The sequence below is a fragment of the Oncorhynchus gorbuscha genome, linkage group LG08 (assembly GCF_021184085.1).
Source record: "Oncorhynchus gorbuscha isolate QuinsamMale2020 ecotype Even-year linkage group LG08, OgorEven_v1.0, whole genome shotgun sequence".
Taxonomy (NCBI): Eukaryota; Metazoa; Chordata; class Actinopteri; order Salmoniformes; family Salmonidae; genus Oncorhynchus; species Oncorhynchus gorbuscha.
This window is the reverse complement of record NC_060180.1, coordinates 37,223,159-37,237,411: the sequence shown is the minus strand read 5'-3', so window position 1 is coordinate 37,237,411 and position 14,253 is coordinate 37,223,159. Positions and strand designations below refer to the sequence as shown.

The 14,253-nt window shown below is 46.6% G+C and overlaps 1 protein-coding gene across 3 annotated transcripts in view; it reads left to right on the top strand.

Moving 5' to 3' along the window:
- The first annotated feature begins 1,564 nt into the window (after positions 1 to 1,564).
- The window catches only part of LOC124041583, an 87,580-nt gene continuing 74,891 nt past the window's right edge, over positions 1,565 to 14,253 (top strand). For 2 of the 3 annotated variants that reach the window (XM_046359318.1, XM_046359319.1), the window contains exon 1: positions 1,566 to 3,321. In XM_046359318.1, the coding sequence (XP_046215274.1) occupies positions 1,777 to 3,321 (1,545 nt within the window). In that variant the 5' untranslated portion in view covers positions 1,566 to 1,776. Of the gene's footprint in view, positions 3,322 to 14,253 lie in introns of all 3 variants that reach the window. The other variant, XM_046359317.1, reaches the window with a different exon arrangement.

Genomic DNA, 14,253 nt, shown 5'->3' with positions numbered 1-14,253 from the left:
CGTGGGGGATATCAAGCGCATCACCTGGAGCAGAATGAGGGTGTGTATTGACGGGTTGTATTGCCATTAGACACAGCATGAGTAACACATTCAACCTGCTATCATGAGTAACACATGTCGTGTTTTCAACCAATGCATTGTACTGCGTGTTACATCATCCACTCATTAGAACAATGAGTCACACTCCATAGTCTACTCTGAGCCACTCTGTTCGACAGAAGAATGCAGTTCAGGTACGTACAGGGATCAGTTGAAGGACTGCACTGACCCCATAAAGTCACTGGGAAACCACGGTCTGACACAACATCCCAGATAGACACCAGTAATGAACCCTTCTCCCAACCACTAACAATCCACGCATCGATATTCTGACCTGCTATCTGCCCTCAGCCCGTTAACAAGGTGCCCATGGCAACGACTGCCTGGCCCGACAAGTTCCCTGACAATATGTTCATCCTGGACAGAGCGGGTGTCATTGAGCTTGGGTGAGGGGTCGTTCTGATTGGATCTTCAAACTGCAGTGGCCTGCATGTGTAGTAATGCTCCCGGGAATACAGACATATTCAATGAATGATACCCTGTTAATTTGTGTTGTTGTACTTCTAGTCAGTAAATACTGTGACTGTGAATATGAAATGTTCCACTTGATATATGAGTACTATATAGGTTTTTATAATGGTGTTGTGTCATCAATAAGGATGCCAGACACCTGTCAATTCCAATGTCACTGGGCCGTCAAAGGGAGAGGGTTGGCTGATTGATTGAAGTTAGAGAGAGAGAGCACGGAGGGTGAGCGACGCTACGACAGCATCATGATTGACAGGGAACGAGGAAAGGACAGGAAAGACGAGCAGAGGAAGGGATAGCATACTAAAACAAACCTGGGGCAGAGAACGATGGAGAGACTGCGATGGATAGATAGGCAGAGCTAGAGAGACGGGTGGTGAGTGGGAGAGGTGGTAATAGGAAAAGACGAGGAGGAGGAGGAAGTGTAAGGTTTTTTCTTAAGAAAAAACGATTTGTTTAAATGGGGAAGGAGGGCAGGAGAGGAAGGGAGAAAGGGTGAAGGAGGAGTCTTTTGGGATTATTTGGACTTTATTCATGCCCCAATGAATGTACTGACAGGGTCTGTCTGCACCACAACACTGCTCAAGTCATACACACCAACGCACTACACTGCACAAGACAGCACATAGTGAAACAAAAACGGTACACAACTCACAAAGCTCTAAACAACAAGAGTGCACAAAATCAAGAGCATGAATCCGTATTGCGCGTGGCAACACAGTGCGACCTGCCGAACACTTTCGGCACTCAGTGTAACAACAACTATCTGACTGTGCCTTGCGAAGCACCACTGCTTGTGTAAATGTGATTTCTGCCCCGTTTAGTTGATCTGTCCGGCTTGTTCATCTGTGAGTTATCCTACCTACCTTGCTGTGTCGCTCCACTTTTAATTAACACAGTGGGATGATTACAGTTCTAACTTAATTATCTTTATCCTTTCTCTCAGGGAGTTCAACCCTCCGTGGGAAACTGAACGAGACATTCTGCAAGAGGGGGGGAGGGGGGGAAACAGCAGAGAGGAGCTGTGAACAGATAGAGAAAGATATTCAACGCGGCGCCTGTCCTCCATCTCAGTGTGAAGGGCACGTAATGGAAGAGTGAGAGGGAGGATACAAGGAAAGAGAAATAGAGAGAATGAAGACAGCCGGAAAACAAGTGTTTCCTTGCACCAAGCATCACTCAAACTAGGACATCTCGCCACAGGACAAGATGATCACCAGGAATCTGCTCCTATTGGTCTCACTGTGTCTGTGGGAGGAGCTTATGGGAGAAGGTTCAGCCACTAAGATTGTCAGGAGAAGAGGGGTGGGCGGGACTCACCTGCTGAAGCTAGGGGAGAACAGAATAGCGGACCAATGGGATTCAAGCGTGAATTCAAACGTGATGCCCATGGTGACTCTTAGAAACTCAATTGGTCATGACCTGGGTGGTGATAGTGGCTCTATCTCTCACCACAAAATACCCCAGAATCATGCAGCCATACCATCTAATAAGGAGAGGCAGGCTTTTAAACCTAATCCAGTTCTGGACATGGAAGAAAATCCTATCAAAAAAGGAGAATCAACTCTGTCACCCAATAACAGGGAATCGGTCCAGGAGAAAGAACTTAAAAAGATCAAGAACAGTACAAATAATGCTGGGACTCCCACCAAAACAGGGAGGATGGAGAAAGTATTCCTAGTTCACCATAGACCAGACCTACACTCCAATAGAACCAGATTCAAATCCATTTCCCGATCCAGAGTGAGACCAGATCTGAGCATTCACACCACAGGGCTGCAAGGCAAAGGACTCGCTATGGATTCAACCAGAAAATTAAATGTGACCGGCAGCTACAGTGTCCTAAAACTGCTGTCAAAAGAGAACCTGGTGATGATTGTGAACTCACAGATGCAGAGTGTTCCGAGTCTGAATGATCTTCAGAGCAAGAGCAGTCGAAGCAGAAAGAGAGATTTGATTGATGTGGATCACAGCCCGATGGAGGCCCTAAAATTACAGAAGCAAGATTTGGCTGTTACTCAAAACCACTTTGCATTAGATAATCCAACTGCACTGCCGCATATAAACCCTGTCACAAATCCTGATCCAAGTCTAGAAAAGGCTGTTCACACTTTAAGTGAAGTCACTCTAGATTCTGGTGTGGGAAAAGACAACTCTGAGATGAGGGCTGCAGATAGAACAGTCACTTGGAAGAGCAAACACACCTCTCACCCTCTGTCAACACCTTTGAATGAGGTCAGTCTCGACACTGACAGGGAGGTGACCATCAGTAAGACTGACCCTCCGGCCATGACCAAGCATCTACCCTCAAGCATCTCTTCTCAGACAAATGCTGGCCCTCCCTCAGTGTTCACCTCACAGCCCCAGGGAGAGGGGACTGGGAGTGTGGCAGGGGATTCCCATAAGGAGAGTTTTCTTCACACAGCCGCACCAGGACTCAAAATCCTCAGCCCGATTGCCACTCAAGACCCCGAAGGTGGCGCCACAGAGCCAATCGATAGCAGCCATGTCCTCAAACTCCACCCAGACACACACTGGGGCTTCAACCAGGACAAGGCAGCCGGTGGGGGGATGACAGTTGAGTCCCATCCCGGGAATGGGCGGGGCCTGGTGTTCCAAGAGGCGGATGAGGAGGAGGGCCGTGGTCAAATGGATGGGGAGGGGGCTCGGTCACGCAGCAGGAGGAGTTGGATCTGGAACCAGTTCTTTGTGATTGAAGAGTACAGCGGGCCTGAACCGGTGCTCATCGGACGGGTAAGGAACCTTTATTAACTATTCATTAGAGTTATGAATCACTTTATGTGTAACTTATTCCAGTCAAGGGTCTCTAACTCTAACTCCTACTCTCACACCTGGCTCAACTAATCGTGGTCCTGACTGAAGACCATGATTAGTTGAATCAGGTGTGTTAAGGCTGGGCAAGTACAAAAGCCTGCACACCAACTCCAGGACCAGAGTTGAAGAGCCCCAAGTTCTGAACTGTCCTAATTCAACTCTAACATTAACTAACATTAATGCTCTTTATGTACACTGGTGGTACTATCTCATTGTCCTCAGCAGCTGCAGGGTTTGTTTTGTATGTGTCGTAAACCTTTCAATTGGAATTGATTTACAGCAGACCAGTCTACTGTGGTGCCCTCCAATCCTCATGAAGACTTAGATGAATCAATGAGACACTGAGGCTCAACAAAACCCCTTCATCCATATGGGCCCCTGGGACCAGTCATGACGAGCACCAATCTACACACACCAATGGGAATTGACATCTTCATTCAAATTAATGTGCTCAGTTTTTCATTACATCATTGATCCGGAAGGCAGCAGTAAAAGTTCTCTCTCATTTCAGACCAGGTCAGGACCTGTCAATTCTTCTCCCTCGTGGCCAGCAGTCCAGTAGGCCCGGTGGAATGATATTTCAATCAGGTTGATTTACATTTACATTTGAGTCATTTAGCAGACACTTTTATCCAGAGTGATTTACAGGAGCAATTAGGGTTAAGTGCCTTGCTCAAGGTCACATCGATAGATTTTTCACTTAGTTGGGTCGGGGATTCGAACCAGTGATCTTTCGGGTTACTGGCCCGACGCTCTGAACCTCTAGGCTACCTGCTGCCCTTGATACATCTTACGAACATAGATTTATCACGACTACATTAACCACCTCAAAATACTACCAGGGGCTCCCCCTTCGATCTGGTAATTCATTATAGCAATCGTGTAGCTGACTCATCCTGCTCCATTGGTTTCCAAAGACTACTGTGGATGTGACTTAGGCCATGTTGGCTGGACATGCGCATACCCAAGCTCTCGCTGTACTTAACCTTAGAGTTGCACTGTGTTGATACGCTGCAGTGTAAGATGGCTAATGTATAAGTCACTGTGGCCAGTTTGCTGAGTAAATGAATAGTAATGATTCTGTGTGAGTGCTGCGGGCTGTCAGACAGCACTGCGGGAAAAAGAGAGAGGGGGGAAGAAGCCCCGCTCTGTGGGAAATGTCTCCCTGTCTGCAGATCCTATTTTACAAACGCTTAGGCCAAATTGCTTCACGGTTTATATCTAGCTGTACAGACTGTCAGGCAGGGGCCCTCTCCGACTGAGACCGGAGTCTGTAAGTAGCCTACTGACTATTAGGGAATGCTTAATATGGGCACCTCAATCAGGCCTTCCAGGACATGATGTATGATGGATGACAAATTGCCCAAATTGATACAGAACGGGCAAGGACAGAATGCATGAGCTGAATGGCCAGCGGTACAGATGGCCAGCATTGTAAGTCATTAGTTCCAATATGCTCTGGTGAGCAGGTATTTACGCCTGCAGATTGTATTGAGCTCTATGAGGGAACACAGCCAGACCACACACACGCGCCATATGATATCGCTGACACATGGAGTCCTCCCAGAACACTGTTTGTGTGTGTTTTTGTGTATGTGTGTGTATATGTATATGTGTGTATGTATGTGTGTATGTGTGTGTATGTGTGTGTGTGTATGTGTGTGCCTGTGCCTGTGCCTGTGCCTGTACCTGTGTGTCATTCATTTCAGAGTGTATCAGAGCTGTACATACATGCATAATGCTTTTATACATCTTAATACGTATGAATGTTTCACCTTCCTACTCTGGCCCAGTATAGGCTACAGGCTGTACAGGCTGCAGGCTCAGCTGCAACACACTGAAGATCAATGGGGACATGATTCTTTGCGTCTCCTTAATTAGAGAGATGATCATGGTTCGATGATGGAGACTGTGATGACGAATATACTGTATAGACTGCCAGTGCTTGTGCCAGATGCGTTGCAGTTCAGGGTTTTAGCTGTCAAAGACACACACGTACACACACACACACACACACACACACACACACACACACACACACACACACACACACACACACACACACACACACACACACACACACACACACACACACACACACACACACACACACACACACACACACACACACACACACACATATTACTATATATTGCAAAATACAGGAGGATCTGAAATGACTGACCCTTGATAAACATGAGCAAAAAATACTGCATAAAATAAATCATTCAAATAGTGAGCTATATTGTATGCTCAAAGAAATTGGCAAATTATACTATTTTATACTAATACAATTGATCAAAGGAAGAGATTTCCTTTAACAAGTAATACTTTTTTTCTCTCAAAAAGTTGGGGGTCAAAATGATTGTGAAGATAACAGCACTGAGTTGGAGAACACATTGGGAGTAATCTTAGACTATTTCTCCATACAGAACCCTTCCAGATCCTTGATATCCTTCGTCTGTGCTCATGAACTGCCCTCTTCAATTTAAACCACAGGTTTTCAATGGGGTTCAAGTCCGGAGAGTGAAATAGCCATTGCAAAATGTTTATTTTGTGGCCAATTAACCATTTCTTTGTGGATTTTGAAGTGTGCTTGCGGTTATTGTCCACCTGGAAGATCCAATTAAGGCCATGTTTCAGCTTCCTAGCAGAGAAATCCTGTTACTGGGTAAAGTCCATGAGCAAAATGGCCCCATAACATCAACGATCCACCTCCTTAATTTCCAGTAGGTATAGGGTCCTGTTGTGTTTATGTATTGTCATTTTGACGACAAACCCACCGTGGCCAAAGAGCTCTATTTTCATGTCATCTGACCAAAGCACCCCGTTTCAACCCAAGTGCCAATGCAGTTTAGCAAACTGCAGGTGCTTACATTTGTTGGATGACGTGAAAACAGAGCTCTTTGGCCACGGTGGTGGGTTTGGCGTCGAAAACGAGATAGTGCCTCTTAAACAAAATCTCTGTCTATGAGCAATTGTACTAGGATAAAATAATGTAATTTCTCCATTTTTTTTTCGAACATCCAATAATGCTCAGTATTTGAATCTTCTTCTTTTTTCTTTTTTTTCAACACTGTCATTTTTTGCTCATCTTTATCAAGGCGGTCAATCATTTCAGACCCCACAGATATAACTCATGCCCCAAACATTGATTGATGTAACATTAAAACATGGTTAACGCCACAGTACCTTGAGGACAGAAAGTCTGTACACAGCACAACGCTGGATGTCTATGTGCTTCTGGTGGAGCCAGCATCTCAGCCATGTGATAATGATGGATTTCATTGACGTTGTCATCACGTGTTCTTTAATGTTTTTTTTTTCAAGATTCTAACAGTGCCAAAGGGGGAAACAGAGTACTGACAGAATGCAGAGTGGATAGGCGTGTCGCAAAGGTTTGTGTTTGCCTCGGTGGTGCTCGAGTGAACTCTACCACTGCTCTCCTCTCTCTGTGGGAGCCTCACTAAAGCTGAAATGGCATTTCAAAAGTATTTATTTGCTGAGCCCAGTGCATATTCTATCTACGCTGCCTGAGCTGTCGTTCACCTGCATGACTCAAAACTCTCTAGCTGTCTGGAGGGCCGTCATTGGTAAACCAGGGGCGAAATAGGAGATGGTCTGTTTAGATTTGATCAGTATTTATATGATCCCTGTCCCCCAAAACAACCTACCTAGATCATAATACTCTCCATGCACACACAACACTCTGAACTGATCTGTCTGTAAAAAAAAAGAAGATTATATTAAAAGGGATCTTCATGAACACTGAATCTTTATCTAATTGGATTTGTATAACATTTCTGCATTTCCATAAGATGAGAACCAATCAGGATTGAGAGAGGCAGTTTTAAGTGCATTATATGTTGACGGCGGTAGTAGTGTTTAATATGTCTTGTGAGGGCAGGGGGTAGTAGTCTTTGTTGTGTTGGCGGTAGTATTTGGTGGCTGTCGCGGGGGGTTTCGCAGGGCTGTGTGGTTCTCTGGAACTCAGTGTTTCACAGCTCTTTGTTCATTGGCTCCTTGGCTGTGAGCGGGGGACCATCTCCTCCTTGTCCCTTAAATGGAGACCAACATGTTGGTTTAACTCAGCAGCCGCTGTGCACTCAGACGCACGCCTGCGCACGCACGCACACAAATAGGTCACAAATGCCCCTACAAAGTCACAAAACACAATTATACGCATGTACAAGGAGCTCATTATGCGCAAAGTGCGAGGAAAAGAAAGAGAGAAAGCAGGGGAGTTAAAGAGAAGAGGAGCTCGTAGGGAGGCAACAGTTACAGCACGCACCTGCTGGCAGGAAGCTCATCAATAATACTCCTAAAATGTCTCATTCCAAACTGCTTTGTGTTTTCTTTACGTTTCCTCTCTCCCTGGGAATGTCATTTAGCCTCGGGGCTGAAGCACAGCAGGGGAGAGAGAGCAATTAGAGACAGAGGGGGAAGATGGAGGGAGGGAGAGAGAGCGAGAGCGATAGGCGAGAGAGATAAAGGCGGCAGGAAGGGAGCGAGAGAAGGAAAGAGAGGCGGGGGGGATCAAGGGCCGGTGGAATGGGACTGGGACGAAGACCGATTTGGAGAACAGAAAGGGTCGAATGGAGGGATGGAGAGAGGGGAAAGGAGGGATGGAGAGAGGGGAAAGGAGGGATGGAGGGAGGGGAAAATGAGGGAAGAAAGTGTGTAAAGGTTAATGGCGTACAACTAACAGAGCGGAAGAGCACGTGAGGATAAAAGAAAGGAGCGGGGGCACGTTCTAGAGTTGACCTCACAGTCTATCAACCCTACTCAGCCAGACAGAGAGGATGGAGACCAGAGGAGAGAGGCTGTAAAGGAGGAAAAGTAAGGAAAGGGAAGAGGCAGCGTGCATGGCGAGAATACAGAAAGGAGGCAGGGGAGAGGGAGTGTGAGCAAACGAGAGAGAGAGAGAGAGAGAGAGAGAGAGTGTGGTTTAATATTAAAAAACCCCGTGGAGAGCAAATTCAAACAACTTCTGTGCTGAGTGGGAGCTGAGAGAGAGGGGAGCGTGTGAGAGAGAAAGGAAGAGAGCGTGAGGAGAAACTGTGGAGTCTAATAAAGGTGGAATTCAAAAGCGCACAAAAGCCTGCCTTTCTCTACCTTTGTTCTGCTCTCCTTTCTCTTTTTATAGCTTGTGTTTAATCTCAGAATAATGTCGAGCAAATTTGCAAAGTGAGTGTATGAATTTAAAGCATTACCATAGCTAAGTCTCTAATGTTGAGAAGGGAGTATTTTACCTGGAGAAGCTCACAATGATACCCGTCATGGTGTACCACCATTCTACCTCAAGATAACCCACTGATTACATACATTTCAACCGGGACCAGAAGGTCGTACCATTAACATGTACAGTATGAAATATACATAAAGCACATGTATCGGATATAACGTACAGTAAGATATGTATGGAGGTGAAATATTGACTTAAGTATACAAGCATGTGATATGGTTAGTTAAACAGGTGAGCCACGTTATTATACAGTTGAACCCACATGAGGGTTAATTGTGTTATTATGGAACTAAAAGCATATTCAGGTTAAACTCAGCAATTTGATCAAATTAAACACACCGCGTGGGTAAAGCCGTGATTATATGAAGTGAAGGCCCTAGCTGGGGTGAACTCCTGATTATGCATGGCCCGGTGTGAGTGCAGCTCGTGACCTTGAGCTAATATTTATTCACTGGCCTCTGAGCTGAGAGTGAGACTGCATGGCCATCCGCTCCACTTCCCCCAGTGCCCCTGAAGGAGGCCAGTGAGTTGGGTCGGAGGGGAGGGATAGGGCACTGTGCCCATCTCTCTACACACACACACACACACACACACACACACACACACACACACACACACACACACACACACACACACACACACACACACACACACACACACACACACACACACACACACACACACACACACACACACACACACACACACACACACACACACACACACACACAAGCATGGGTGCATAACCAACATACAGATCCACACGCTCATTTGCTGTACATGCAATGCAAAAATACACAAATGTACCCAATGCACACAAACAGATTCCTGCAAAATGATTGGGAAAACATTCAAACAGTGCTTCAAGACCCATTTTTTTCCATTCCCCTCTGCTCTTTCTAAAATCCCATTGGCAAGGAGCAGTCCTCTTGGCAGTGGCACGCGGTGGCATATATGTGGGCGATTTGCCCTTTAAATGTACAGACGTGAATTACAGTAGGCCTCCGGTGGCCTTTTCCCACGTTGCCACTTGCCCTCCTGCTAAAAATATGATGTGGAGTATACATCATCAGAATGGGCATTGGGCGATACAAAACGATCTGCACTGAGCACCACACGGTTCTCTCTCATATATCAGCTGATTATGATAATCAAAAGCAGGATTTGCGTAGTCTAGAGCTAAAAGCTCAAATCAGTTTTGTTGTGAATAAACTATCATGATGGCAGGGAATAATAACAGTATGTATAAAGAGGCTTGTAAGGTCTGGTAATAATACTGATGAATAATAAATGTTGGCCAAAGTGGGGTGGGGGGTGGGGAAGGGGGCGACATGTTGCTGCAAAACCACTAACACAGGACTGAATTAGATCACAACAGACCAGGACAAACTGTCCACAACACAACCACATTATATAAAGACTCCAATACAGGCCAAACACAAGGCTGGAATCAATCTTGCTCACTAAGCACACGATTGACCCATACCTGCTGTTCTGTTGACACTTAGAGAGAAAGATCAGAAAGAAACCAGACCCCAAAAAATTACAGAAGCCAAGTGTAAATCCGGTGAGGGGAGTTTCCTGGGTATTTTTACTGAACCCAAATCTATGGTGTGATTGTATGAGGTTGGGGGGGTTGTGGCTAAGTAACAGACCAGAGCTCTACCCCTCTGGGCCAGCTGGTTATCTGGAGTATCCAGCTGGGATAAAGCGTCCGATGATGATCAGACTCTCTCTCACAGCATCTCGTCTCATAGTGTTGACTTTAATTATGTGTCACTGGGTAGATTAGGCCTCTTCTCTCTTGGCCCCTGTCATGGCTCCAGAGCCCTGGCCCGCACTCAGCTGTTTCCTCAGGCTGCAGGTGCTGGGGGGGGGGGGTGGAAAGGGTAGAAGGGGAGGGGTGGGGAAGGCTCACAGTCCCGGCCCTGGGGCCTGCCAGCTGGAGGGTGATCTGGGGTGAAGACCCATCTGACCCTCTGTCATTAGACAAGTGTCTTTAAGATTAGTTCTCTGGCCAGCCAGGCCACGCAACACACTGGAGCAGGAGCACTGTGTTTCATTTCTGGCATAGTTACACTTTGATGTGTCCTGCAAGGGTAAGAAAGACACACTGAGAGGCTGTTTAAAACATGGCTCCGAGCACATTCTGTATTTAGCCACAAGGCTAGTTTATGAAGTTGGCTCTGAAGTGAAGTTGTTGCTGGCCACATCCCAAATTGATACAGTGCCCTCCTCCCCTATGCCCTTGTTGACCCCCCGAGGACACGAAAGGAGTGGGTTGGTATGAACGGCACGGAAACAGCCCTAGACGTCTAGACACTTGGTATACATTGATCATGGGACCCTGGCTCTTTGAAGTCATGATGTGTACAGTGGTAGTCCACCAAACAGTGCACGAGGAGACCATTCTCTACAATGCAGTTGAAGATTTAGGCATATCCTCCCAATAGCCTTTGATTCTTCTCCCCCGGTGTGTGATGTGGATTGATCCTCCCACTACAGTAGTCCCTGTGTGGTGGAATGATGCCTCGAGTCCCTCGTGCCACTCGAGGCTATTGCTCTTCTCCTTGAGTCAACACCAATTTCCCATAACCATGCTTTCTCCTTCTACACCCCCCCCCCCCCCAGAATGTGTGCTGAGGAAAACATATTCATTAGCCTAATGCGCAGATGCAAAGTGGATTTTCTTACTTCTTGTGTTTTTATGATTTATTGTGAGGCAGAAATGTGAAATTGAGTATACGGCTATAAGTTATTTAAGTGATTTAGAGGTTGACACGGAGTGCTTTTTCTGTGGTTTATGATGTATGGTTATTGCAAAAATGTGAAATTGAGTATATGAGTATAAGCATATTACCTTATCATAATATAAGTAATTTAAGTGATTTAGGGGTCTGGGAGCCAAGGTTTGCATACACAGTAGCAGGCGCCTCAGTCAGTACTGCCACTGCTGAAGTCCGAGTCTGATTACTCTGGCAGGTGATACTGTGGTGAGTTTGGCGATTTCTCTGATGTGGTCAGTGGATGACTTGTTTTTTTTTTCTTCTTTCAATGGATTTGATGAAGCAGCTGGCTGTTTTGGGCTCTTACAGTGGAAGTCAAGGGGCGTTATTGGTCGTGGTGAATGTCAATAGGTACGTGTACTACATGAAAGCGTTGTTGTACTGTAATGTTAGATGAGATCATTCATCTATGCTGTTATTGGTTGAATGAAAGGTATGTGAGTTAACGGGAGTCCATATAAAGCTAATGGTTAATGTTATGAAGACAGATTAGATGGTGTTATGGAGGGCCCAGTGTTGTGCCAAATACAGTGCTGTGTGTTGATCAGTGGTGGACAGGTTAGATGGTGTTATGGAGGGCCCAGTGTTGTACCATATACAGTGCTGTGTGTTGATCAGTGGCGGGCAGGTTAGATGGTGTTATGGAGGGCCCAGTGTTGTACCATATACAGTGCTGTGTGTTGATCAGTGGCGGGCAGGTTAGATGGTGTTATGGAGGGCCCTGTGTTGTACCATATACAGTACTGTGTGTTGATCAGTGGTGGACAGGTTAGATGGTGTTATGGAGGGCCCTGTGTTGTACCATATACAGTGCTGTGTGTTGATCAGTGGTGGACAGGTTAGATGGTGTTATGGAGGGCCCTGTGTTGTACCATATACAGTGCTGTGTGTTGATCAGTGGTGGACAGGTTAGATGGTGTTATGGAGGGCCCTGTGTTGTACCATATACAGTGCTGTGTGTTGATCAGTGGCGGGCAGGTTAGATGGTGTTATGGAGGGCCCTGTGTTGTACCATATACAGTGCTGTGTGTTGATCAGTGGCGGACAGGTTAGATGGTGTTATGGAGGGCCCTGTGTTGTACCATATACAGTGCTGTGTGTTGATCAGTGGCGGACAGGTTAGATGGTGTTATGGAGGGCCCTGTGTTGTACCATATACAGTGCTGTGTGTTGATCAGTGGCGGACAGGTTAGATGGTGTTATGGAGGGCCCTGTGTTGTACCATATACAGTGCTGTGTGTTGATCAGTGGCGGACAGGTTAGATGGTGTTATGGAGGGCCCTGTGTTGTACCATATACAGTGCTGTGTGTTGATCAGTGGCGGACAGGTTAGATGGTGTTATGGAGGGCCCTGTGTTGTACCATATACAGTGCTGTGTGTTGATCAGTGGCGGACAGGTTAGATGGTGTTATGGAGGGCCCTGTGTTGTACCATATACAGTGCTGTGTGTTGATCAGTGGCGGACAGGTTAGATGGTGTTATGGAGGGCCCTGTGTTGTACCATATACAGTGCTGTGTGTTGATCAGTGGCGGACAGGTTAGATGGTGTTATGGAGGGCCCTGTGTTGTACCATATACAGTGCTGTGTGTTGATCAGTGGCGGACAGGTTAGATGGTGTTATGGAGGGCCCTGTGTTGTACCATATACAGTGCTGTGTGTTGATCAGTGGTGGACAGGTTAGATGGTGTTATGGAGGGCCCTGTGTTGTACCATATACAGTGCTGTGTGTTGATCAGTGGCGGACAGGTTAGATGGTGTTATGGAGGGCCCTGTGTTGTACCATATACAGTGCTGTGTGTTGATCAGTGGTGGACAGGTTAGATGGTATTATGGAGGGCCCTGTGTTGTACCATATACAGTGCTGTGTGTTGATCAGTGGCGGACAGGTTAGATGGTGTTATGGAGGGCCCTGTGTTGTACCATATACAGTGCTGTGTGTTGATCAGTGGTGGACAGGTTAGATGGTATTATGGAGGGCCCTGTGTTGTACCATATACAGTGCTGTGTGTTGATCAGTGGTGGACAGGTTAGATGGTATTATGGAGGGCCCTGTGTTGTACCATATACAGTGCTGTGTGTTGATCAGTGGCGGACAGGTTAGATGGTGTTATGGAGGGCCCTGTGTTGTACCATATACAGTGCTGTGTGTTGATCAGTGACGGCCAGGTTAGAAGGCACATCTTGAGAGGACTCTTCTCCTCACCTCCCGGGCCAGAGATTGGCCGGCCTTTTGTCGTCACAGACACCACTCACTGTGGTAATGATGGCAGGAGCTTCATTAAGGGCCTCGTTAAGTCCCCTCGTTAAGCCACGTCATTAAGGCCGTTAACGACCCCTTCGTTAAGAACCCTGAATGTGTTTAGTTTTGTGAGTGTGAAACCTTCACTTCTGGTGGTCTTGACCAGCTGAGTGTGCCGCACAGGAGGCTGGTGGCATCTTAATTGGGGAGGACGGGCTCGTGCTATTGGCTGGAGCGGAACGGATGGAGAGGTATCAAATACATCAAACACATGGTTTCCATGTGTTTGACAGCCATTCCATATGCTCCCGTTCCAGCCATTATTATGAGCCGTCCTCCCATAAGCAGCCTCCCCTGGTGTGCAGACCAGGCGGGCCAACCCAAAACATCCAGGATGAAGATAGAAGTCCTCCAAGTTAAGATTCCCCAAATAACTAATATCGGATGTACTGCAAGGGCAGTATCCATGACAACCTTAAAGGACCCCAAGGCCAGCTGCCATGTGGTGACTCGGGTCTATTTGCGGGTCTCAATCCGGCACCCTTCCCACGAAATCGCTTCACTGCCTGCCAATTTATT